The following is a 27,516-nucleotide window of genomic DNA, read 5'->3' on the forward strand; positions in this document are numbered from 1 at the left end:
AGAGCACCCAACTCACATGTTCTGAGGTGAAGAGGACCAGTTTGGGAACAGCTGCCATGCCCTTTGTCTTAACTTCTGGGAAGAACTTGTAGCGAGCGGCCATGATGCTGTACATGTTGGAGATGGCTCCCCCTAAGAGCAAGAGGATACACGGGGAGGTGTGGAGCTCCATCATTATTGTTTCTAATAATTAAGGTTGAGCTGGTGTCTTAAGAGACAAGGGAGGAGGTCAGAAAGGGGAGGGACAATATCCGGATAGCTTTTGCTTCCCTATTGCCAGGGCTTCCCTCTGACCCCTTTGCCTTGGGAACACAAGTAGTCACACTCATTACCAAAGCCATCTAGGCAATTTGGCTGGAGGTGATTCATGTACTCCAATGCCTGTTCCACCTGAAGCCCAAACAGAAATACAAGAGGTGGCAAAGGCAGTGGCTGCAAAGAGACAGGTGAGTTACAACCTTCCTGCTTTCACTTTCTGCTCAATCTATTTACTGAACAAAGATGAATCTATTCTCTGAACGAGAAAGACAGAGAAAGAGAGACTAATGAAGCCTACAGAAGGAAACAGTGACATTGCCTGGATACTCTTCTCAAAGAACAGCTCAACTGCGTTACTGAGTCATTTAGGAGAACTCTAAGTTTATTAAAACCAAACTCGTGTTTACTTAAATAAAGACATAAGGAGAACTGAGGTAACTATCTAGGTATGGCTGGCTAACACAAACTAATCACTTTTGCATCAATTACTTGACAATTAAACAGGCAAATTCATGGCTGACTTGAATAGCCTGGACAATTGTAATTCTTATTTCTTCTCCCCTTGTACACAACAATCACGCCATCTCTGATACCATCCCACAGTCCTACTTACCTCTAAGAATATCTCCCCTTGTTTTAAAGATTCTTACTGTATCTACATCAAACTAGAGATTCAAAGTAGACACACTATTTTGGCTGCAATCGATTAGTCAACTGATAATCTTGATTCACTGATCCTCAGACCGATCAAATTGTTGTTGACAGACTGGTGTGGTGTGGCATGATTTGAACACAACCTTGGTCAGTTTGTATAGGTGAGGCATAGGCTCTGTTAGATAGTATGTATATAATGCAGCATTCTTGCTAGCCTTCACTCTGACGAAGATAGGGTAGGAGTATTGTAAAAAAAATTCTTTTTAAGGTCATGATTCTTCCACAAACTCACTTTGGGTTTAGGGTTCTCAGGGATCCCAAGGATCCATGCCACAAATATCAAGGAGAGTCAGGAAAAAAGAGAAACATACCAGGAGAAAATATCCCATCACCGTCTTTACTTGACCATCCAACTATCTCCCTCATCTTCTTAAGTGTTATTTGCTCCATGAGGACAAATACTGGTGCAATTTCATATGTAAACCTGAAAAGGTGGTGAGGGAAAAAATGATCATAAAGAAGTCAAACCACTTATTTGGGGAACACAGATAATTGGTTTAATATTTGTACTTGGGATCTAAAAACAGGTACTCAAAACCACTAAAGCAATTTATTTCCTGGAAATGTATTAAGTCACCAATCATAAAATAGAAACCAGCCTGGGTTACCTAGAGAGGTGGTGGAAATACCTGCCCTGTGACTTTTCACCAACAAAATAGATTTTATCTGAATGGAATGTCTTAGATGTGGTCCACCCAGAGAAATAGAAGGAAGGAAAATGACTTTCTTGGATCTCCTTCACCTTTAAGATGTAAGACGATGCAAATGTTAATTGAAAAAATGTATTCTAAGTTCTACATAAAATTGGTTTGCAACTGACCTAAACCGACTGCCAGTTTCATACTTGTAGAATCTATAAAACTCAGAGCCAAAATCTATCTTTTAAAAACAATGTAAACATCTGAAACCTAACTGTGAATCTAATTGGAAATATTGACCCAGGTTTTAAAGATCTCAATATAATTATCTACATGGTTTTTCTACTAATAATCCCCAAGGACAGCTATGGTTCTATAATTCTCTGAAGTCAATATCTGTCAAGAATAATTACAAGTGATGATTTTCTAATTACCAATTATAAATAATAAGAAGATAGTCAACTGGCATACACAGCTGACTGTGGGTACCAGATACCTGAGCAGGCTAGCTTTGTCTTCTAACAAACTGATTTAGAAGTAGCAAGCCATACTCTTCTCAAAGCAACTGAGAACAGAAGCACAGTCAAGTAGACCAGTCACTGAAACAAGATTGTGGTGCCAAGGATAGGGTTTAAGAGAAATCAGAGAAGGTCCATCCACCGCAAATTAAGCCAGAAAACAAAAAGATATTTACTGACTTTGAGGCTCTTTGTCTTTCTTCTTTTTGCTTGGTATTCTTAAGCATTAGAGCCTATTGTGGGCTCAGCTCAGACCATGCTTGCTCAAGAGAGATTCCTAGATTGACTCAGTCAAGTGATATGGGGAGACTTTATCATTGATTAGGGTGTTTGGGCTGAATGCCAATACCGAGGACTAATGGGAATTCTTGTTGGCTTAATGATTTAGAAAAGCTGTTTGCAAGGATGAAATAACAATTGTATAATAAGCCAGGTGAAGCTACCAAGTTTTGATCATTGTTTTGCGGGGGGGGGGGGGGGGGGGGGGGGAGGGAAGTAATCAAATCAATCACTTGGTGGTAAAAGAGGACAAAGGGTAAAAGACAACAAAGAGATCCTGGAGGACCCTCAGGATATATCTGTTGGTAGAAGAATTCTGTTTCCAAAAAGAATATGTCCATTTTCCTTGGGAGGACCCTTGAAATTTAGGAGGAGGACCCTTGGAAATCGTGTTCAGTTACCATCACCTCTGGAGGTCACAATCATGCTTTGGTTCTGCTCTGAGCCCCATCACCGTAGCAACCAACACTCCCTCATGTCTGATGGCCTGATAAAGGAAGAAGAAGAGAAGGATTCCTGGTTTAGCCTGTGCTGCTGAGTGTACCAAGAGGCAAACTCATGATGTGCTTCTAACCATTCTTGAACAAATGTGGTATCAATAGCCACTGAGTTTTGCAAATGTTGGAATGGCAAAAATGTGTGTGTGGTGGAGAGGTACTGGTGTCAGTGTGCGTGCTGGAATCTCGCAATACCGAGTGAGAAGGCTCTCTGGGAAAAGGCAAGGAACAAATGGAATCATACACCACAATATCAGAACCTTATCGAGGATTAGATGAAAGCTGAGTTGGAGTCAAGTCAGTGTTAGATGGCCGGGCAGGAACCGCATGGGGGAAGGGAGGATGGATGGCACTGAAGGCCAGGGGGTTGGTCCGCTTCATGATTTAAAATCAATTTAGGTCCCAGGTTTGCATGAATTAGTGATTCTACCCAAGGACCAGGAATAGGCCATTACGCTCAGGATTAGGAGGAAGAGTCTAGAGAGTTTGATCATGAGACTATTTGATCTCATCTATTTCAGTCTCCTTATCTATACCAGGTTCCTAGTTGCTAAAATTTTCTTTCAGTTTTGTTCAATAAATACTTATCGAGTGACTATTCTCTGCCAGGTAGCATCTTATATACTGAGGAAACAAAGATGTTAGATACCATTTCCAACTTTGGTGAGGAAGCTTACAAGGATGAATACAGCATTTGTTTCTTGGCCTTGTTGCATCCTGTTTGACAGCCCCTGTCTAGGTCTAAAGGACCAGTTATCCCACAGCTAACACCAAGCTTATCCTGATTCATGGCTTTAGTCCTGACATCCTCTCTTGGAAGCTGACAGATTGGTCCACGGCTGTTGATCCTCAGCTAAGCCTGACAGATGGGCTAACAGGATGTTCCCTACTTCTGATACTTCTCTGATCCTACCTTCCCATCCTGAACCGTGTTTACAACTGGGAGTCTGCCTGTGCCCAAAGCCTTATAGAAGGCCTTGAAATTCACCCTAGAGCAGTGGCTCTTAACTTAGCTGGTGTCATGGACGCCTTTGGGAATCCTATGGAAAGCTATGGTCCCTCTCTCCAGGAAGAAAATGAGGATATGCACATCATTTTTGTATGCAATTATAGGAGATTCTCCTCTTGCAACCTGGACTCCAAGTTAGGTACCCCTTCTCTAAATGACAGACGAAAAGTGAATAAAGCCCAGAGAGCCAAGGTCAAATAAGGATTCAAAAGAAGCTGGTTAGATGCTAAAGTCAGCATATAAGATGACATTTCAGAATCAGAGAACAAGAAACTAAACCTTCAAAAAGCTCTGGGGTGAAGTAAGAACACGGGGCTGGAAATTAGGGACCAAAACAGGATGGTGACATTCATGAGTGACATTAAAGGAGAGTTCGGAGTCTTTCTGTGCTCTGAGTAGGGTGGTGAGTCGGCCCTTTTTTAGTGGTTCAACTCAACTTCCTAGTGGGATTCATTCCAAACTAAGGCAAATTGATTAAGGCTTCTATTTCTCTTGTGGCAGAGTCTGTTGGTTGCTAACCAGTATCAATTTTCCTTTGCTTCATTCAGTTTTATTCAGGGTTGTAATTCACCTAGATCAAAGACTACATTTCCTAGCCTCCCTAGGTGTGGCCATGGGACTAAGTTCTGGCTGAAGAGATGCTATGGGAACTGTTGTGTGGAGCTTCTGGAAAGGTTGCTTAGAAAGAAAGAGTGTGTTCCCCTTTTGACCACGCCCCTCCTCCCCTCCTTTCTTTCCTCCATCTTCCTCCCTCCCTCCCTTCCTTCTTCCCTCCCTCTCTCCCTCCCTTTCATCCTTCCTTTCTTCTTCCCTCATTTCTAATTCTGGGACACATAAGTGATAGCTAGAGCTCCAGCAGCCAGCCTGCACCATGAGGTGACTCTCAGTATGAAAGCCATGTGCTACAATATGGATTAGAAAAGCACAAGGAACCTGGAGCTCTGGTGACTGTCAAACTGGGAACTTCTTTAATGAGAGAAATAATTTTCTATGTAGACTCTCTAACTTTACACTCCTCTTAGATTTCTCCTCCTTACAGATGTGGCAGCTGGCCCATCTTCACCTTAAAAGATAACACATCTGAGAGGAAGCTTAGAGAGCCCCTCTGGTGTCCAGAGATGATGAGAGACAGAAACAAAAGAGCTGGGAGGCATCTCAAATGGCAACGGTGGCCTGTGTAGTGGCTGCCTCTCCTAGGCGTGTTCACTGCACCTTGCATACAACAGGCACTTACGACTGGTGCCTTTCCAGTCTTCAGAACCACTCTGTAGGATGGATATTATTATCTCCCATTTTCTGAAGAAGGAACTGAGTCTCAGAGACATTCAGTGATTTGCTTTAAGATCTCAGTATATTTCGGAGTCAGAATTCCGTCTTTTACCTCCCAGCTGCTTTTCTATGATGAATGAGAACTGCTTACTGCAGGTTCCTCTCTAACAACTTGCCTAGCAGCATAAAATGACTGATAACTGCCACAGAAAATTTCTCCTGTGTAATTTCTATGAAAATAAAGCGCTAGATACTTGAAACCATAACCTCGTAACAAGGGGCTGTGATAGATCTTGCCATTAAGATTACGGATTGTCGTCAGGTGCATGAGGGAAGGCTGCTGTTTGCACTTGGGCACTGCTCAGCCTGCAGAGTTGTGCTCGGTGGCCCTGTTTTGGAAGAAAAGAGCTGGACGTGCCATGGACAACTACACATTTGTGAAGTTTTCTTTGGATCTTCATTGGGTCCTTGCTCGGAGAACAGATCTCAAAGCTACATGCACAGGCAGGTGTAAACACATGAACATAAATGTTCTATTTTCTGTGAACAGTCAGATACCTTACGCTTTGCCACTCAAATTAGGAGACCACATAGTTCTTTCTGAAAGACTATATTGAGGAATATAATCATTACTTTCTATTACCAGTGCCACCCAAATGCAATGATAGAGCAGGCCAACAAAATGAGTATGTCACTAATTTTGCCTGCTCTGCCAAAGAAAAATCCCTTTGCCATTCTTTCCCAGGTTTATTTTGAACACTGTCCCCAGCTGGAGAAGGAACTGTCTCAAGGGAGCAAATTTCTGCATAAGCTCCTGACAGTGCTACCACATTTCATGATCTTCCAGGGGAACTGACTTAGAACAATTTCTAGATAATAGTTATTACTTCTTCAGACAATGCCTTGTCTCTAGAACTGACAGAAACTATTTCACTATGTTAAATAACCTTCTCTATCGATCTGTTGGAATCGGATCATATTTTATAAATATCCATTGTGTTCAGTACAGCTGCAATTACTATGTGCCATTTAGTTGGACTGGCCTTGACCTCAGATGGCTGAGACATATTTTAGTGTTTCATGGCTGAGCTGAGGTAAGGAAAGAGTAAGAGACTTGATTTTATGGACACACAAAAAGGAGAATTTGTGAGATCTCTTTGGTTGAAGAAAATCCTTTTAGGAGACTATCTGGTCATGAACTCACAAAAGAGCGAGTTCCTTTCATTTACCTTGAGATGGGCCATATATGTTAGGAAATTGCAGCTGAGAAGCCTACAGGATACACACTTAAAGACGCTGGGTGAATTCAGTGCCTGTGTTAATATGAGTACTTGGGCCTTAAAGGATGTATACCTTTCTACCTATTCTGTTTTTCTCATTTATTTTCCAAATAGTTAAGTTTTTTTTTTTAAAGTTATACTTCCTCATTTAAAATTGTTCCTTAGTATGAGATGTTCCAATTAAGCATTAGTGTCTTTTTTCAAGTTATAATTAGTACATCATGATGTCTGGGCTTGCTGATATATTTGTATCTCACAAATCATACCACAGTAAAGGTTGCAAAGGCGAGTTTTTTTTTGTTAGAGGAGGCCAAACAAGCAATTGTATCTTTGATCCCAATTCCTCTTGTCTCTTCATAGCCTCGGTGCTCCAACATACACACTCTGTGACGTTGACCATGACTTGCAAACAGGGAGCATGAAAATCATTTTTGTTTTCAATCAATTTAATCTCCTGTGCCTTTTAGCACTAAAAACCTCACTTGTCACGTTTGCTTTTAAAAATCGGTCACTGCTGTTTTAAATTAGCAAACAACGCAGGAATCCTTAATTAATAAAAACTTTTCTGAATGCAGTTAAATATTTTGAGTCACAGCATTAAATAGCTTTGGAACACACATGTATCAACAGATAATTTTAAAGTGCCTTCTCAGGTTTTGTGGCCAGTAGGAATTTGTTGAAGAAAAATAGAATATCTCGAACTTTAATACTTACATTCTATCTTGATGTCAAATGGAATTTCTCATCTTAAACAATACCACCCTTTCACTTATGTTCATTTTTCAAATCTACTTCACCATGAACTTAGAAAGTGGGTGGTTATTTTCTAAATATTTCCATGGTGACTAATGTAATTCTTCTATGGTTATTTTAAAAATTATTGTTAGAAACTTGTTTTATTATTTTCCTCTGGATATTTTAATAGAATGTGGTGCCATGGGCTGGGTGTATAGATAGTGGTAAAACATGATCATAGTGCTCAGAGAAAAGACAGTACTCAGTAGGCTATAACGACCCTCCATCAATTCCTAACCTGTCCTTGTCTCCAAAGAGGGAGTATATATATAAAGGAGTCTGTGGGGGTGATTGCAAGAAGACTACCCAGGAAATCCTTGCACCTCCAGGGCCTTAGAGTCAGTTTCATATAAATTCATAGGGAACTGGAAACAAATGAAGGTTTTGCCAACTCAAGTACAGAAAAAAATGTCAAATTCAGAAAAACAATGAGTTATTTTGAAAGGAATATATATCACTACCAGCTGAATTTTGTTCTAGAACTTTTAGGTAAGCAATAGGTGGGTCAAACTAGTTTGTGGCTTTCTGGCAGCTTTAACTGTGAAAGAAATATGCCCTAAGTGATGAGGACCAATGTGCTTAGGTGGGAAAACAGACCAAGATCATACTCCAAAATGTGACCTCTTTAGATGCATCTTTAAGAGACATGGATTCTCTTAGTCTAATATAAACTTAAAAGATTTTAAGAGAAAAGATGACTAAGGTAACTGTAATAACATTATTATAGAACCATTGGAAGTGGGCTTTTAAAGCAACAAGCCATAATCACACATCATGGTTGCTTACATGAAAATAATATGCGAAACTTACATATTGGTATTGGCAGTTGATGTCAGCCATTCGCCAGCTAAACCAATGATATCCAGTCCAGTGGAGAGCTGGTTGAAAAATCGAGGGTGACCTGGAGAAATGAGTAACAGGCAAGCATCAAGGCAAACATAGATTTTTCAAGCTATCTTCCAAGCAAAGGCTGGCCACACTGATGGGCTCTTTATCCCAAGAGTCTAACAGGACTTCCCAAGGATATGGGGGAAGGGAGGGCAGATTGACCTACCCTATTCCAACCTTTAGCATCAATGATGTTCCCAAAACTTATGTTTCTGAAGCTGAATCCTTAAAAAAAATTTTAATGTTAATTTATTTGAGAGAGAGAGAGAGAGAGAGAGAGAGAGAGAGAGAGAGAGACAGACAGACAGACAGACAGACATAGAACCCGAAGGAGTCTCCAGGCTTTGAGCTGTCAGCATGGAGCCTGACGCGACTCAAACCCACGAACCGTGAAATCATGAACGGAGCTGAAGTCAGATGCTTAACCAACTGAGCCACCCAGATGCCCCTGAAGCAGAATGCTTTTGAAGTTAAAAAAAAATCCTATGTCATGAAACTAATAAGCTTTCCAGTATCTAATTTGTTGATTTTCAGATGAACTTCTCTGTCATAATGATTTTTTTAATTACAAATCTGGATAGGGTGGTCCTGATTTTATCCATAAATGTTTCAACTTTTAATTGAACATCCCAAGGATTTAACCCCAAATCAACATTTACTGATGGAGGAGAGCCTTCAGGACTCAGAGAGGATTTGTGACTCTGTGGCCCAAACCAAGCCTGGGGACGGTGCGAGCTCTGGTCCCGATGTCTCTGGGTCTCTATGTCACTCAAATATGATGTCAAGCATTAGTGTGTTTTTGTCCATACATAGTCAGGTGACCATTAAACCAAACTTATTGCTGAGATAACCTGGCATCTCTTCTGTGAAACAGAGGCAAATATAGCTTCGTTCACTCATCAAGTTGTTGGTAAAATAATTGTTATTACTATATAACCTTAAAACCGGTTATAACACGAAGTATGCTTTAACAGGCTTTGTTCTCAGCAAATTCAGGATTGTTGCCAAGTCTTGGCCAACTTGGCATTCACAGGAAAACTCAATCCCACATCAGCAGGCTTGGCTAGGCTGTCACGAAGGTGTCAATGCAATAGATTATCTAGGGGTGTGTGACAGAGAACTGGTATTAGAGAGAGATGCTGACTGCTGTGCTTCCAGTAGAAATTGCTTTTGCCTCTGAAATAACTGTCAGAGAGCTGGTGTTTGAATGTTCCTGGTCTGAGACCCCTCTCTGAAAATGTCTATTCTTCCTTAGATGTGATGGCGACTCATTTAGAATATCCAGACTATGACTTCTTATATCAGAATACACCAATCTCTGAATCTCAACAGTCCTCAAAAAATAATACTGATCTTCAGGGGGAAAAAAATGAAAGAAGCATAAACAGTAAGCTTAGTGTAAGTATGGGGCCAGATTCCAGATATTTATGTAGATTACTCTAAAAAATGATTCCACTTTGCTCAGTGCCAGCAGAATCTATGAGATCTCCTGCAACATAACAAATTTTGTTGATATCCACTAAAAAACATGCAATATCCATTTGAAAACCTTCAACAATAAACATTTCAAGACTGAATATATATATATATGTATATAGAATTTATCATAAATAAATGCAATCGCACTTTTTGACAATGTATCAAAACAAGCCATCTCTATGGCAGACACAAAAGATGGACAATGATAGATGGACTAACACAAACGTCCTCAAATAAAAGTGAAACCATATTGGGGCGCCTGGGTGGCTCAGTTGGTTAAGTGTCTAACTCTGCCTCAGGTCATGATCTCACAGCTCATGAGTTCAAGCCCCGAGTTGGGCTCTGTGCTGACAGCTCAGAACCAGGAGCCTGCTTTGGATTCTGTGTCTCCCTCTCTCTCTGCCCCTCCCCCACTGGCAGTCTATCTCAAAAATAAATAAACATTTAAAAAATTCTATAGAAAAAAAGTGAACCAGTATCTCTTTGTCCGTTGAATATACAAAGGAAACAAAATTGTCTAAAATCTTACTTTTATCTTATGACTACAGCATTCTGCCTCCAAATTTCTATCAAGTAATAAAATGACCTATTTTCAACTTCAATTTCAATTCTCCATATTCAATGAAGTAACAGATGATAAGTGTGGTACTAAGCAGCACATGGCCTAAAGTCAGGTAGGGGGAGAAAGTTATTTTTCAAAGTGTTTCAATGAATAAAAAATAGAGGGGGAAATTTACTAAGAGACACATCGAGCAATTGCAATGTGGTAGATGAATTATAAAATTATAATTTATGAATTACAAAATTCATGAGACCATTGAAAATTTAAACATTGAATATATTAAGGAACTGTAAATTTTGGATTTTTTTGATCTAACAATGATATTACGGTTATTTTTTGTAACGTTTATTTGAGAGAGAGACAGAGAGAATGCATGAGCTGGGGAGGGGCAGAGAGACAGGGGGAGAGAGAGAGACAGAGAAAGAGAGAGAGAGAGAGAGAGAGAGAGAGAGAATCCCATGCAGGCTCTGTGCTGTCAGCGTGGAGCCCCACATAGGGTTTGATCCCATGAACCATGAAATCACGAACTGAGCCAAAATCGAGAGCCAGATACTTAACTGACTGAGCCACCCAGGCGCCTCTTGTGGTTATTTATTTTTTAAAGAGTTCTTGAGAATGAAGAATATTTATGGATGAAATAATATGTTTGAGATTTGCTTCCATATAATAGAGAAGGGAGGGTAATAGGTGAAACAAAGTTGTCAGGAGTTGATAAAAGTGTTGGGTATACAGGGTTGATTGTACTATTTTACTTTTGGGAAAGTTTAAACTTTTCCATAATAAAAAGTTAAAAAAGAAAAACCAAGGAAGTTGGTATATCTACCGTGATTGTGGGCTGACCAGTCTCTGTCTCAGGTCACAGAGAATCTATATATACTAGTTCCTTTTTCAGAGATTGTTAATTTGTGGGGGGTTTTGTTTGTTTTTAATTTTTCATAATGTTTATTTATTCTTGAGAGAGAGAAAGTGGGGGAGGGGCAGAGAGAGAGGGAGACAAAGAATCCGAAGCAGGCTCCAGGCTCTGAACTGTCAGCAAAGAGCTCAATGAGGGGCTCGAACCCATGAACTATGAGATAATGACCTGAGCTGAAGTCGGGCGCTCAACCGACTGAGCCACCTGGGCGCCCCCAGAGATTGTTAATTTGTAAAGAAATTTCCAATACCAATATCATCTCTTTACAAACTGCACCCAGATCAGTCTGTTTTCACTTTATTAAAACCCAATTCATTATTTTGGCTGACTATTAACATCCTTAAAAAAACACCTTCCACCTGTGGGGTTTACCCTATCACTCTGATCTATATCTAAATTACAGATCAGCCACCAGGAGCTGTATTTTCGTCTGGCAGCAATATTATACTTTCCCAGAGTCAACACCTTGAGATACAGGTTTCACACTGCCTGAGAGATTACAAACTCTATAAAGGCAAATATCTGCTCCCAGAAGCTGCTTGGAGGAACAGGGGTGAAAGGCTGCAGGCTAAATATCTAAGTAGAGTCATACACTGGTCTAATAAGAGTCCATGCTTCTATGACCATGTGATGCTTCAGTTTTGGAGGCAATACGAGCTGCGATTATGACAAATCAATTTTTCTTTGAGGGACAACACTACTCTGAGCTTTGGTGATAAAAGCACATGGTCTCACCTGTCTGAGAAAGTGTGTGGAGGGTGACTTGACAAAATAAAAAACACTGGACTAAAGCAAGTGCAGCTAAAACACACATGGAGAATCCCGACTCTTTTTTGTCTGGCTACATAACACTACTTGATCTCCATCAGGGATAGGTTAGCCATCAGACCAAGGTGAGCCGCAACTAAACTGATGAGCAGGCTTTTCTTTAAAAATCAAACAAAGACTTTATAACATAATTAAGTCTTGTCCGTCCTGCAGTTATTCAAGGCAGCCACACTCGTTTCAGTGGTCTTGGCACACCTCAAAAGCTGTTTGGGATTCCTTATTTAAAAATGCTTCTTTGGCCAGCCTATTCATTCCAACACTTGGTTTTTGACACGCAATAGTCTCACTCGGCTCTATCACCCCCAACCTCCCTAGTCTTGGCCTTAAATCTATCTTCAAGTGACTAGGAGGAGTGAGAGGGATAACAAAGGAGAGGAGAGGGAGAAAGAATAAAAAGAACAAGGGGCTACCAGGGGCTCCCCTGTGGTGGCAACTATGCCACGGACTGCCACTTCCTGTAGATCTGTCTGCCCAAGAGCTCGGGAAAGCCAAACTGCTGTGGGGAAAAAACAGCAGGAAGGAGAAACCATTGCTCCACTCCTAGGCTTAGAAACAGCCAGTCAGAGATCCAAAAAGTCCTTCAACTTGAAGCACCTGGGAAGTAACCACTTTGGCCAGGACCATTGACTAGAGAGGGTTTCTATAACATGAAACAAGAGGCAAGAGGGCATCCTCAAAGGCCTCCTATTAGAAATAGGATTTAATGACTCAGATTGTCTAAACTCCAGAGGTTAGAGTAAGGTGCAAATGGTGTGTATGTGTGTGACATTTTTGCCTAGACAACAGAAGGGGTTGTGGGTTGAACTGTGTCCCTCAAAAATATATGATCAAGTCTTAGTCCCTGGTTCCTGTGAATACGACCTTATTTGGAAAGATGGTCTTTGCAGATGTAATCAAATTAAGATGAGGCCATAATGGAGTGGAGTAGGCCTAATCCAAAGATTGGTGTCCTTATAAGAAGAGAAAACTTTGGGGACACTTGGGTGGCTCAGTCAGTTAAGCATCCGACTCTTGGTTTTGGCTTAGGTCTGATCTCATGGGCGTGGGTTCAGGCCCTGTGTCGGGCTCTGCACTGACGCCATGGAGCCTGCTTGGGAGTCAGTCTCTCATTCTCTCTCTCTCTCTCTCTCTCTCTCTCTCTCTCTCTGTCCCTCTCCAACTCACACTTTCTCTCTAAATATAAATAAGTAAAGTTAAAAAAAAAATAAGAGAAAACTGTAGACACATTTGCAGGGAGAATGCCATGTGAAGGTGGAGGCAGGGACCGGAGTGATGCATCTATAAGCCAAGTATGCCCTCATCCACCAGAAGCCGGAAGAGGTAAGGACAGAGCCTAAGAATCTTCTAAGAGGGCATGGCCCTGCACACCTAAATTTCAAACTTCTAAACCTCTAGAACTGTGAGAGAATAGATTCCTCTTGTTTTGAGTCACCTGGTTTGTGGTAATTTGCTATGGCAGCCCTAGAAAACTAATACAGAAAGGGAGGGAAATGGGCCCAATTCTCCCCTGATTTAGGGGCAGGCAAGGGTAAGATTTATCAGAATGAAATAGGCATGAAATGGAGGAGAGAAAAGAAGCAGGGGACAGGTCATTCTCCTCTTTTTAGGTTGGGAAGAGCCTAAAACCAAGAATGAAAACTCTTTTTACAGAACTTGAAATAGCACCACGTGTTTGTATTTCTTAATTTATGTTTACAACAAAAAAATGATGATGAGCTTTTGCCAGACTTAGGCCTTCCACCCACTGCCACTGTCCAAAGTCGTTCTGTGGTCGCTAAACATGTTGCTGCTTTCCCTCATCAGAGTTTGTGCTTCACCTTGAACATGAGTTTGCTGTCCTCAACTGGCAAGGGTGCAATGGGGGGCGAATCTCCCGCTGCACGTCCGCCGGGCTCTCACTCTTACCTGTACGAACCCCATACTTCAGGGTGTCTCTGCAGTCAACCAAGATCTGTTCCAGGGACTCAGGGTGGTCAGAGAGCTCCAAGTTGAAGCCCTCCATGCCTTCCAGCAGCTGGTGCGGGTGATGGAAGTCCAGCACCTTGGTGGAGCGATCAAATGTCTTGCGGACATAGTTGAGGAGTATGTCTACCACCTCCAGTAGGAACTGCACAGTTTGCTCTTCCCCGTTCTTAGCCGGAAGCAGATCTGAGGGGGAAAGCCAACAAGGGGTTATCACCTGGCTCGTGTCTGAATTGCCTTAGTCCAGACATCCCTAATATCAGCCACGACAGCTTTACAGACCTGGTATATTCCAGGTTATGTATACACATTGAGAATCTGATGTGCCGTCTCCCCAGAAAAATGCACATATGTCTATATACAGAAGTTGTGCATAGACTTTCTGAAGGTTTACAGACTGTCTGAGAGTTAGGCTGCTCGTAAGTGGAATGGAGTGCTTTGAGAAGCCATGAGCAGCCTACTCCTACTGTGGTCCACTTGCAGGCTGACTGAGTGCCCGTCAGGTATGTGATGGAAGGAGCCTCTGTCTTGCTCCCCTGGGACCAGGCGTGTCCCTCTACATCTGTTTAAGACACTGGCTTTTTGGTTGGGCATTATGATATGCTTGATCATTGACGGCAGAAGGTGAGGGCTCTGTGGGCAGAGGCTGAGGTCCTCCCCTGAACAGAATGGTCCGCTGTAGTGTCCTTGGATAGAAAACTAGAGCTAGAAGATGGGCTCAGAAAAGTGGGAGAGGGAACTCCCACCTCTCTCCCTCTTGACCTCATCATTTGAGCTTGGACTTTGGGATATCTGGGGGTGATTTTGGGTTCTAGCCTGTGGGAGGCAGAGTCAGGCTGGGTTAAGCAGGGAGGAAAACTGTAGGGGGCCCAGCTGCAGTTGTCAGCCATAGCGCAAGAGCTGATTGGCTCTACATGAGGCTCTGTATCGATTCACTGGATTATCTCTGAGGTTCAGTGAAGTCCTATTGACTGTTTGGGTCTGGCCTCTATGGCCTGTGGGGAGTTAATGGAAGGGGGCAGGTTTACCTTCAAGCTGTTTTAGGAGAGGCTGAGAAAACCCTCCAGAGACCAGAGTTGTGGGGACGGCAGTAATCAGTGAAAGATCTCCAAAAGGAAAAGGAGTTTCAGAACAGCACTTGGTCTTTAGGCCCAGCCGCACAGCTTCCCACAGAGTGATTTTCTTGTTGCTGCCAACCCTGAAGGATAACTGCTACCATGGGAATCACTGGATTTTCTTATATGTAAGATTTCTTCACATTCAGAGATTCTATGAAACCATATTTGCCCCTGCAAGTGTCTTCAGAGTTGACTGTTTTTATTGACTGCCCTCATCCAGGACCCACAACGAAGAAGTCCTAGGCAGTAGGGAAGGAGGGAGTATATTCGTTCAAATATTGGAAAAGTAGTTTCCTGACAGTTCAGAAAAAGTAATGACATTTTTGATAACAGAAGTATAATTACAGGAAAAAGTCAAGAAACTCAAGGCACCTACTGGATAGGACTGGTGAGGGTTGGGGGGCATGGAGAGGGTAGGAGGGTGGGGACTACCTCGAGCAAACAGGTTGGAGAAGTCCGTCTCCGTGCGCCGGAAGCGTCCATCCCTGTCGCTGTTTTCACAGGAAAGCAGGTTTTTGGAGGACTGCCTCTCCTTGAAGGCGCTCACAAGCCGGCTCTTCTCTTCCAGGCTGTTGGTCCTTTGCAGGAAGCCTGTAGCACAAGATGCCGGGTCAGAGGGAATGCACTAAATTCCCAGCCTTGGAGGGTCAGCTGCCAGGCCAGATCTGCTCTCCAAGCAGGGTTCTTGCTTCTCGTGAGAAGAAGCAGAGTATCTGCATTTTATATATAAGGGCTTTGGCACTGCTGGCCTCCAGGCGGGGAAGGGGCAATGCCAAGTGTCATCAGTGGTACAGACCCAGTCATGCAAGAGAGGAAAACAGTAAGCAAAGCCCATCCTCCTCTCTGAACATGACACTGAACTCAGAATTAAGTCGATTGGACAGCTTCCACTCCAGTAACTAGCCCCGGGATGGGGTTTTAAGGGGAAGGACACAGTTGGAGAGGATGCTGCCAGCACTGGGTTTATGGGAGGTGCAACCAGAGGAAGGAGGAGGTGAGGACCAGCAGAGGGAGGAGTCAGGGAGGACCAGCACTAGGGATTAGGGAACATGCTTTCCTCAGGCACCAGGTAATGCTCACAGGGTTGAATGTAAGTATAATTTTTCTGACCCAAACATGACATGCAGCTGTCTCCACCCCACCCCCTCTCCTTGAATAAAGGTACTGGGGAAAGAGACAAGGAAGCCTAAGACCTTATGTGTGCCGACATTTAATTCTATAAATACTTACTGAGCACGTATCTTTTCTTAATGTTTATTTTTGAGAGAGACAGAGAGAGACAGAGTGTGAGCAGGAGAGGGGCAGAAAGAGAGGGACACACAGAATCCGAAGCAGGCTCCAGGCTCTGAGCTGTCAGCACAGAGCCCAACACAGGGCTCGAACTCAGAAAGTGCGAGATCATGCCTGAGCTGCAGTCAGACACTTAACCAACTGAGCCACCCAGGCGCCCCCCCCCCCCCTTACTGAGCATCTATTGTGGAAAAGCACTATGCTAAGCATCTAAGATAGGGGATAGATAGAGATAAATGAGACAGATCTCCCACCCTCCACAAACCTACAGTTTGGCAGATGGTCACCAACATTGGAGTAAAGCTAGAAAGCCACCCTAGAACTAAACAGACTGAATTCCGAGCCCAGGGTGGGACTCAGAGCACCTCACCTCTGCTCCTTGGAAGGAGGAGAAATCTCTCCCATCTGAGGTGAGCAGCACAAGCACCAGTGGCCAACAGAGAAGCAGGTTGAGGCAAAAGAGCTGGAGACTCTGCCAAGGAGGAGCACCCTCTTTCCCTCAGTATCTACACCCATTCCTTCTGGGGCTGGGGACCTGCAGACCCACTCCTTCCCTCAGCATCTCCTCCAACCTTGCCTCAATGTTAGCCCCAAATGCAACACACAGAAAAGAAGAAGAACGTTCTAAGCTTCTTGGTGACCCCAAAGCTGTCTTTGTAGGTACCAAGATCCTCGGGGAGTCATGCACATCACAAGGCAGGCTTGGCGGAAAGTCCCAGGAGGTTCAAGGAGAGACAAGTTAATCTGGGGAATGCGGCTTTACTTCCCCAGGACTGCAATTCAGTGGCGAGGGGTGGAATAAGGAGGGATGCAGGGGGAAGGCTGCAGTGATTGGAATCCTCCCACACACAGGAGCGGGGGGCTATTTTTGGAGGGAAGAATAGGCAGCAGGCCGTTCATTCTTCCCAGCACTCACCTTGTAAACTTATTGCTAGAGCCCCAAAGGACATCAAGAGAGGGGTAGGACACTATAATAAAGCTCCACAGTTGGATGTAAAGATGGGGGTTGTATTCTTTCCCTCTCCTCTTCCCCTACTTTCTGAATTTCCCCTACAACCCCCAGAGTCCAAAACCTGGAGCCAGCACTCATTTGCCACGGGGATGCAGGAGCACTTGGCCCGTGAATTCCAAGACTGCTCACCTGCTCCTGGAACAGCGAGCTATGGAATTTGCCAGGTTAAAAAGACCAACCATGTGGCCTAGTGGAAATGAGGTCCTAGTGGGTGAACTCTTACTCTTTAGGTCTCTGACCTCTGTTTGGCTCTGACTCACTTCTTGGGAAAGCCATAAGTCTCTACCTTGAAACCCCTTAGAAACGCCTTTCCTCTGGGCAGCTGCAGGACCTATGACCTTGATGTAGGCTTGGGATGTTATCTCCAAAGGAGGTGCTGACACAGGCATTCCCAGACGTGTCCTGATAGTATTGAGAGATGACAATTATGACACAACTTTAAATCTGCATCTCATCCTTGGGCCACACTTCCTGGAGTGCACTAGGAATCAATGTTTCCTATCAATCCTGTACTTACGAATAGCACACTTAAATTGCATTATAAATTGTGTTTAAAGCCATTAATTTGCTATATAAATTCTTACTGCATATTGCTATCAGAATAATAATTTCTTGGCAGGTATTTGTTTTCTAAGACATTGGGAGCCTCACAAAAGGTAAATGATCCAGACCTCTCATGGCTCTGAGAGGCTCTGGAAAGAAATGTATGCTTCTCCAAGGATGACCAGGTGGAGGGTGACATTGAAGTCAGTGCTTTGGCAACTTCCCCGGCTAGCAAGGGGTCCTGGAAGCAGGGGTCCCCGACACTGAAGCAGACTGTATTCTCTCTTGCTCTGCATACCACCCGTGAGAACCTAGTTCAAGCCTGTGAGTGACTGGTAATCCAGCTCAACATTCCTGAGAGGCAAAGAGAAAACCAGAGGCAAGCTTGTAGCACTCTAGCTAGCTTTAAGGGGAGAACAGGAGCAGGAGGTGAACCCTGTCATGACTCCTCCTCTGGGCAGTGAGGAGATCCTGAAGCTGATTCCTTACCCCTACCCCTAAACTCAAAGGCCTGGGGGCCCACTGAGTGGGGAAAGAGTGTAGGGAGCCAGAAAGCACTCGATTTGAGCCAGTTGTTTCCAAATGTGTCTGTGAGCTGTGCATGGCATAAGGGCACATGGCCAAGGGGTAAGTGGGGGTTGAAGCCCATCCCCCCCCTGCTCTTGCTGACCAAGCTGTAGCATGGACTTGCATCTACCTAGAGAAAGGAGCTCTTTTTCTAATTTTTATGGGCTGACCTTGCCAGGTCTCTCCTGTCTCACCTTTTTTTACTTCAAGAGAAGCCAGAAATACAGAATATTCGAAGTCTTTCATTGTTTAAAAGTTGCATGGGGGCATCTGGGTGGCTCGGTCTGTTCAAGTGACTGACTCTTGGTTTTAGCTCAGGTTGTGATCTCACGGTTCATGGGTTTGAGCCCCACATCAGGCTGCAGCTGGCAGCTCGGAGCCTGCTTGGGATTCTCTCTCTCTCTCTCTCTCTCTCTCTCTCTCTCTCTCTCTCTCCCCCTTTCTCTCTGCCCCCTCCCCTGCTCATGCTCTCTCAAAATAAATAAACCTAAAAAAAAAAGTTGCATGGCAGCTGACACAAAATTAAACACACCCACACCGCATGGGCTAAGTAAACCAGCTCGGAGGCTGTAACTGGTAGCCAGTTTTAGAACTCTGCGTACATAAGTGATAGAGGGCCAAGGACACAGTGAGAAGTTAGCAGAACCCAGAGCCCAAACTTTGGGCTTCCTGCATTGCATTCTATTTAAGTCATACCACCATGCCTGTAGCTACCCCACTCTACATCTTGGCAGACCCTGGGTTTTCTCTACCTGATTATTTTCCCAGAGGATTCTGGCATCACCGGTGAGACCCAGGGCCTTCCTTGCAGCTTTAGTCCCTGGCTTCCAAGGAAGGGAGGTTGGAGAGGGGGTGGGAGTTGAATCTTGGCAAGGCACTGAAGATGTTTAGGGGAGTCACCCAGGGCAATGGGGATTTGGAGGTTGGAAGAGGACCATTAATTCTTACCCCGTCCTAATGTGAAAGGTCAAACCAACCTGGGTAGTGCCAAGAAGGCGGCATCCAGGCTGGTGAATGTCTGGGGGGAAGGGAGCTGGGGTGTCTGTGCGTGGGCGAGGTGGGAAGGCTGTAGATTTAGGTCAACACCGAAGACTTCACTTTGGACAGCCAGAGTTGGCCCAAAGTATGGAAACTAAATCTGCCTGGGGTTTTGTTTCCTTTCAGAATCAAACCTAACGCGAAGCCTCCTCACGAGTGGCCCCCAAAGCTTGCCTATTAGCAGAAGGCAATTTCCTCTCAACAGACTACCAGGCCTCTCCTCCGGTCAAACAGGTTGCGACTTCTCTGAAATTAGTGTCGGGGTACGTGTGTGTTTAGAAACAAAGAAGAAACTCTCTGGGGATGGTCACCTCCAAATGTTCCAGAGTCCTTCCTCAGGCTAAACTGATGCAAACTCGGGGACTCCTATTTTCAGACCCAAGGAAGCTCAACTCTTTCTTGCCCAGTTACTCTTTAGAGACGTTTCAGGTGTGTCTCCCGAAGGGGGCAGTTAGACCTTTTCTTCCCCCGACTCGGAGAGGGGGGCGTAGAGGGCAAGGCCTGGGGCGCGAGGACGGACGCAGGGAATGCGGGTGGACGAAGGCTGCCCGCCAGGCAGGCGCAGGACCGCGGGGAAGGCCGCGCTCATCCCAAGTCTCCCCCCACCTCCCCGCGACCGCGGCGGGCGCCCAGGGCTCGTTCAGTTCTGCTTGCCCGGCTGCATGACAATGACGGCTGCAGAAGCTGAGCGCCGCGGCCGCCGAAGGGACCCGGCGCGAAACGGGCCATTAAGCCGGGAATGGCAGCTGGGGGGAGGGGGCTATTTATAGAACAAAGCTCGGCTGCGGCCAGCTGCCCCCGCGCGCGGACGCAGTCCCGGCCTAGCCCCGCGGGCCTCGCGTGCTGGGGAGAGGGTCAAACCCGGGGCCGCCCCGCGCGGCAGGGCTGGGCTTTCCCTGGAAGATGGCTGGGTCTAGTCGAGCAACGCTTGCTCACCGAGAATGCTGCTTGTTGGATCAAAGGGACAGAGCCACGGAAACGCAGGGAGGGCGCCGCGCGGCAAAGCGGGGGAGGGAGGGTAATTCCCAGAAGCCGTTAAATGCCCCCGGTCTGCTCCGGCCCCAGCTGCCGCCTTCCTCGGGCCCCCGGACGCAGAGAAGCTGGAAGAGCAGGCCCGGGGAACACGCCGTGGCCGGCCGCGCTCGCGGCTGGGGCGGGCGTGCCCCGTACTAGTTCCGCCGCTATCTCCCGCGCGCAGCCGCTGACGGATGGCTCTTTAATAAGCCCCTCGTTAATCTTCCCCCGCCCCTCCGCCCCCTGCCCGTCCGTATTTTCTGGCCCGATAAGGTTAGAGATTTTAGACGGTGAAATGTAGCAAGGAAAGCAAGTCCTCATTGTTCAGCCGGAGCCATTCAGCTGTGTCCCTTCGAACAAATCTCCTTTTTCCCTTACAAAAAAAAAAAAAAAAAAAAAATTACAGCCCTTGGGCGTTTTCATTTCAGACCATCACGTCTCCGGAGAAAGGTTCTTTCTCCTTTCCAGCTCCCAGATGTATTTTTCTTCCTCTTTGGCAAATCGTGCCCGACACCCCCTTTCTCCTCTTGCGGCCCCACACCCCCGCCTGCCCCGTTTTCCTACCCTCCTCTCCTTCAAGGGCAGGCTCCGCAAACCCTCTGGACTGCGCCCGCCCACACCTCCCCCAGGCAGGCCACCGGGGGCTGCAGGCAAAGAATGAAAGAACGAAATCTGAATCCGTTATGACATATCGGAGCAAATTCTCAAACTGGGGAGGCCACTGTCAACGTACGTTTGGCGGGGGTAGGGGGCACGACCTGCCAGCCTCCGCCTCAGGCGGAAACCGTGCCTTAGGCCTGCTCTCCAAGAAAACCAGACTAGTTGACCTTTTCTACCAGACCCTCTGGTCGCAGGTTGAGCGCACGCGTAGGAACGACCCGGCCGCCGGGCAAGAAGAGCCCGGCTGCCGCGCGGGGGCGCTGTGCTCGCGCTTTCCCGCCTTAGATCGGGGAAGTCCCGCCGTGTCTTGGTTAGTCCCGGACTCCAGCAAAAAAGGTCCCTCCCGGCCGGGTCAAGCAAAGGCGGAGGAGGGTTAAGATAGGTAGAGGAGCGTCTCGCTAGGCGTCGGGGCTTTAGAAAGCCAAACCCAAGAGATTGGATCTCCTTCTGCGTGCGCCCCAGTCTCCCAAACCCCCCAAACCCGCGAGCTGCGCCGGCCCGCCAGGCCCCAGCGGGCCCTTTCACTCACCGCAGATCTTGAGCCCCAGTTTTCTGGTGCATCCATGGGCCACGCCGCACCAGGTGTCATATGCTAAAAAGCAAAAGAGGTGCGATCAGTGAGATTCGGAACGTGGGGGACCGGGTCGAGGGCAAATGTGTTCTGGGGAGAAGGAGGCAGGTCTTTCGCCAGTGCTCCTCAATAAAAACTCCTTCGTGAAAGGAGCAAGAAACCAGATCCGTGGGCCGACGGGCAGACTCGTGCCCTTCGAGGGCCCATCACACTCCCTTCCTGTTCCCACTTTCAGTTATAGAATGGGGTCTCTGGAAGGCCGAGAACCCATGGGACCCGCCCGTCTCTCCAAGCGACACTGGCAGGGGAGCTGGGGAGGCAGGATCGGAGTGGGACAGGGCCCAACCCACGTGCAAAAGACGGGGCCAGGCCGCTCCTTAAGCAGGACCCACCCTCCAGGCCCTGTCCCTTGGCCTCCGCCTTGCGGACTCGAAGGGCGACCACAGCAGCCCGGAAAGGGAACACAGAGGCATCTGGGACCAAAACGTCTCATAATTTCTTGGCGGGTCTCCAGCCGAGTGGCAGCTTAAAATAAACTGGCATGAAATGCGGTCGCGGAAGAGTTCAGGAATTAATTGGGTGAAAAATAGTATTTGACTAGATGATCGGGCTCGCATGGCTGCTCTTCAGTCGGACCCAGAATCGGGAAACAATAGTGCGCCTCTGGTCCTCATCTCCGATCCCTTCTTCCCAACCTGCCCCTCATTAACCCTTCCCTCGGACGTCTCGGGTGTGGAGCGGGAGAACGCAAAGGGAATCGGGCGCCTTTCCTCCGGGTCCGAATGGCAGACCATTCTGCTGCTGTGCTTTCCTTCATTACCAGGCTCAAACTCCTCAGGGTCTATGCTGCCCTCGAGGTTCGGCTTCCAGGAAGGTGCACGGGGGTGCCTGTGGCGCCCGCACTCTAACTGGTGTGGTGGGCCCAGCGTGAAATACCCTTCGTATCTCTCAAAGCAAGGCGCCTCCAATCATTCCCATCCCCCACCCCACCCTGGCCCAGCCTTTCAGCCCCGCGCGAATGTTGGTGGCGATAAGGAGAGTGACATCCATTAAACCCGAGGCACAACAGAGCCCCAGCGGGGAGAAGAAATAGACCGACGTCAGTGAGACAGCAGGTCACAGATGGAGTTCCTGCCTCAGACAGCAAATCGGTGCGAAAGCAAAACCCTTATAATAATACCTGGCGGGTAAAGAGCTATTTCCACTCAATAAAGTGCTTTTGCTTTAAAGAGCATCTCCACTAATACTCAGAACAACCCTGTGAAACAAGAAGAGTGTTAATCTTAATACTCATTTTACAAATAAAAACATTGAGGTTCAGAGAGGTTAAGCGAATTTTCCAAGGTTACTCAGCTGGGACATTGGCGTTCAGACCCACTGCACTGCCTTTCAGAGTTGGGGGGTTATAGTGAAATAAAGGGACAGAAAGATGAGGAAAGGAAGTGAGTGATCCCCTTTGGCTCAAGGAAGGTCCAGGAGACCGAGTGGCGGAGAGCTGGGAGAAGGGGTCGCTGGAGCAGGAGGCCGAGTAAGGTTGTGCGGATCAAGCAAGGCCACCTCCCAAGAGAGCTTGGAGGGAGAAACGGAGCCAGCAGGCGGGTAGAGGGTGTGTCTGCAAGGGAGGGTGAGAGCCGGTAGAGAGCCGGGCAAGCGCTTGCAGCCTAGGATGCCCGCTCCGCAGCTAGGCTGCTGGGGGGCGACTGACGGCGTTCTCAGGACAGGTGCTGCACGCTCTTCCCAGGCAGGGTCCTCGACTATCTTCCTTCTGCCTCGGTGGCTTCCGGGCGCGCCAGGCCAGGTGCGGACTCAGGTCAGCGCCTCCACTGGTTCTCGCCCCCGAGGTTGGGCGTGTGCGTTAGACCGTGGGCTACCGCCGGGGGTAAGGTTAACGGGGGTGGGGTGGGATGCGGGCAGGACTCTGAGGTGGGTGAACACAGCGATCGCCCAGCCCTATCAGGCAACAAAAAAGGGGCGGGAAATGTAGACAGGTCTGGAAAAGAAATCCATCAAGGCCAGACCAACAGACAAAGGCGGGCAGGCCTCGCGTTCCTCCCGGCCTGTTCCGGCCAGCTCGGCCGCCAGTGCCCGGCTCACGTGCCACCAGGGCTGGCGGCTCTCCCGAGCCCCTCTTTGTTGTGTGGGTAATTGTAGCTCGCCTGGGAGGCGGGGAGAGGGAGCTGCAAAGGGAACTGAAACGCAACCTCAGGATTTAAACCCCGGTCTCCGGGGCCAGGAGCCAGTAGCTGCGCCAAAGAATTGGAGAGGGGGCTTGCGGGATAACAATCCCCCACCTTCGTTTATGGGAACAATTGACATTTTCTCAAGCTTATAGAAAGTGCCATAAAAGCGGAGCAATAAGCTCTTCTAACCACACTGCCACTCCTAAGCCCCTCTTATATAGAAATTCTGGGGCTGTTACTACTGGAGCTGATAGATTGGTGTGTGTGTGGGGGGGGCGCATATCAATCCAAAATAGGAAAAAAGAAAAACAATTCCCTCATCGCCACGCTTCTACAGAAAGGTAGGAAATACATCTAAATTAAAGACAGATTCTGGAAATGGGCTAAGGAGCACACTGAGCTAGAGGTGGGGAAGCATAAAGCCGTCCCCCCCCCCCCCCCCCCGCCTTGTATCTGATTCCCCCTTTTTTCTCTCTTCCAAATCTGTCAATTGCTAACAGATCTCCTGCCCCGGAGAAAGGATGGGTGCCCTCTCCTCCGCCCTAGCAAAGCTGCTTGCCCCTTCCTAGTTCCCCACCTCTCTCCATTCAGGTTGCTGCCCGATCCTTGCTTTCTCTTTTCTTTTTTCTTTTTCTTTTTCTTTTTTCTTTTTTTGGTCTGAGATGTAATTAATTGCCTGAAATGTCGAGGCTCGATCTCAAACCGTTTTATGCACCTTTCTCACTCCTGGCTTCTCCCTCACTCGTCAATAGCTCGACGCAAATTTCCAGCAATTAGGGACCCCGAGTTTTCTAAAAGCTGCAATTAACGTCGAAATTTCCGCTGATTATAGACTTCGAGCACAGCGCGGGGGGGGGGGGGGGAAGGGAGGAGGGGGGCCGGATCTCCGCTCAACGAGAGCTGGAGACAGAAAACTCTATTCCCGCCGAGGCTACAGTCTCCTCACACCGCCCTCTGCCCTGACCCCAGTCGTCCCACCAAGCGAAGAAACCACACACAACAAAAACAATACTCTCTCTGTCCGTCCCTCCCCCGAAGCGAAGCCCCCAACGATCGCCGCTGCTCGAACCTTGTGTGGTTCCTACTCTCCAGCGCCCCAGAATCTCCTGGCATCCCTGGCAGTCAAACGACCTCTGGCCAGGACCCAGGTCAGGGCCCCATCTCTTTCCAGCCTCCATCATCTCTGCGTTTCCCCCTTCCCTTTCCGTCAGCGCAGCCTCCTCACGTCCCAGCGCCCCCATCTTCCCCGCAGTCTATTTGATAGGAAACTGGGACAGAACCTACTTGTGGGGCGCAGGTTGGTAGTATTGGGGTCCGCTCCCGCATTCGAGGAGGTTGCGGACGAAGAAGGGGTCGAAGACGCCATCAGCTCGGTCGTCCTGGGGCCTCTGCTGTCCGGGGTCCTCGGCCAGTCGCGCGCAGGAACAGGCTGCAAAGAGAAGCGAGAGCAGTGCGGGGAGGGCTTCCGGGGTCCGGCGCGGGAGGCGACTGAGCAGCTGGGGGCGCGGACGCTCCCCCAGAAGTCTGGGCTCGGGACAGAGAGGCGGGAGGAAGGGCACCTAACCGGCTGGGTCGGGGTGCGCCGAGGGGAGGAGGAGACGTGCGCGCGATCTCTGGGACTCTGGCGCGGGCAACGTAGCCCAGGGCTGCTCTCCAGTCTGGCGGCGGAGCGGGGTGACCTGGAGTGCAGCGCAGAGACTAGGGGAGCCCAAGGCCAGTGCAAAACGCGGAGGTGCGGGGGATAGGGGTAGGAGGGCACGGGAGGCTCAATGTGCGATTTTCCAGCCGAGCCACGACCAGCCCCATTGGGCTCTCAGCAGCCTGAGGGCGGGCAGGCGGGGGGAGCGCGCACGGGGCGGGCACGTCTGGTTCGGTGTCTGGTTCCCGTTGTTGTGTCTGGCTAATTCCCTGGAAAGAAGGAAGGTAACTGCTCCGGGGACCGGGGACTTTGGTGAGACAAGGTGAGGGGAAAAAAGAGTCATATTTTTACATTCTCTCTCTGACTTGATCGGGGAAGAACTACAATCACCTTGCACTCCAGACAGCAAGAAAGCAGCGGGTCGGAAACCTTGTCCCACCCCGCTTTGAGCCATCTGGAAGCCTAGGATGAGGCTCGGTCCGGGTTTCTCTGTTCCCTCTCCACCTAACTCTCTGAGGTCCCGGGATTTGTCGCTGTACAAAGCCGGAGATTGAGGGGGGCAAGAAAGGACATTACCGGAGAAACGAACTTGCCCTCTGCGCGCTGAAGGCGGCAGACTAGGATCGGTGCGCGACGCCCCTGTACTGCGCTCGGCGCTGGCGCGATGGCTACCGAAGGCCCCGGGACAGAGAGTGCGGGCCAATCTGGGTAGATCTAAGACTCTGCAGAGTAGCAGCCGCCGGCCACAGCCTTCACAAGCACCCTGGGACCCCACACCTAGCCCTGCGCGCGCACTCAATACAGCAACGCAGACAGCCGGTAGACCGCCGCTTCTGGGGAAGTAACAGGTTACCGCTCCGAGTCGCGCCTTTTGGCTGCCGCTGCCCACGAGCCCTTCGGTGAGACCCGCGCTCACAGCCAGGAAGCGTTGGGGGAAAATCGTTCTCTCTCCACTTCGGCGCAGGTCTCAGCTTCTGGACATCCCTAGGCGTGAATTTCGCTGGTGCGGGATTGGATGAGTGTGAGGGCGGGGGTCACTGCGCCGCGCACCAAGGGAGAGCCAGGAGTGGGGCGGGCGGGACGCGTTCTGCTCGGGAGGGTAGATGGCGGTCGCCGGGAGTGGGGGTTGACCAAGAAACCGTGGGTGAAGAGCACCCAGCTGAAGAGCTGAAGCTGGGCACTGGGAAGTCCAGGCGGCCGCGCGCTTACCCACCTGGGCCAGGCGACAGTAAGCCGGGCGCTCCCGCCGCTCTTCTGCGCAGCGCGCAGCGAACCGTTCGGCTCCGGTCCTGCCACAGGCGTGATCTTCCCGGCGTCACCTCCAGCTGCCTCCTAGCTCCCCCCAGCACCGTCCCGCACGCGAGCGCCAGGAGGAGAAGAGAGCAGTCGGGAGAGGCAGCTGCTAGGCTTTGGGGGAGGCGGGGGCGGAGTGGGGAGGCGGGGACCGGCTAGGCGGGGGAATCACGAGGCCGCTGCTTGCGGGGGCAGCTCGTCGGCAGAGCGGTGGGGCTCCTTTGCAGGTGCCTGATCGCCTCTGGAGCTTTAAAGGGCGATTATAAATCCAGATCACGGTTTGGGGCCCGGAAAAAAAAAAGGCCCTATGAGTAATCCAGGCTGTACTCAACGTGCTCTATTTTTTGAAACAGAGTGTCGGGTAAGACGATGGAAAAGATAATTTCTATGAAGAGTTCTGCCTTGTTGAGTGCTTCTTCATCCCTCTCTCCCTTTTCCTTCCCCTCCCATACTTTTGAGAAGACTAGAGCAGTGGCTTTCTTTCCTCGCTGTCCTCCCGGATCTATGTGACCCGATGACTCTTTCTTGAGTAAAAGGGAGCTCTGGGGTTGCGTCCTCACTGGCTTTCTATTGAACCAGGATTGTCGTAAAAGCAAAGGAGGCAGAGATGAGGGGGGAACACTCAGACCCCCGGAGAGACCCCCCACTCCTTTCCCTTCAGTTTCCTCATCCAGCTCAGAGCCTCCCCAAAGTACCTCAACT

General features: G+C 48.1%; 1 protein-coding gene across 3 annotated transcripts in view; it reads right to left on the bottom strand.

Annotated features, from left to right (window-relative positions):
* The window catches only part of GAD1 (glutamate decarboxylase 1), a 40,928-nt gene extending 14,153 nt beyond the window's left edge, over positions 1-26,775 (bottom strand). The window contains exons 1-8 of one of the 3 annotated variants that reach the window (XM_047871239.1): positions 26,735-26,775; positions 25,167-25,311; positions 21,661-21,723; positions 15,440-15,598; positions 13,833-14,075; positions 8,068-8,158; positions 1,284-1,396; positions 17-132 (exon numbers count right to left, since the gene is read on the bottom strand). In XM_047871239.1, coding sequence (XP_047727195.1) covers positions 17-132; positions 1,284-1,396; positions 8,068-8,158; positions 13,833-14,075; positions 15,440-15,598; positions 21,661-21,723; positions 25,167-25,248 — 867 coding nt within the window. In that variant the 5' untranslated portion in view covers positions 25,249-25,311; positions 26,735-26,775. Of the gene's footprint in view, positions 1-16; positions 133-1,283; positions 1,397-2,857; positions 2,895-8,067; positions 8,159-13,832; positions 14,076-15,439; positions 15,599-21,660; positions 21,730-22,089; positions 22,196-25,166; positions 25,312-26,734 lie in introns of those variants that run through there. The other 2 variants (XM_047871238.1, XM_047871240.1) reach the window with 2 other exon arrangements.
* Positions 26,776-27,516: the final 741 nt, after the last annotated feature.

This window comes from Prionailurus viverrinus, chromosome C1 (assembly GCF_022837055.1).
Source record: "Prionailurus viverrinus isolate Anna chromosome C1, UM_Priviv_1.0, whole genome shotgun sequence".
NCBI classification, from domain to species: domain Eukaryota; kingdom Metazoa; phylum Chordata; class Mammalia; order Carnivora; family Felidae; genus Prionailurus; species Prionailurus viverrinus.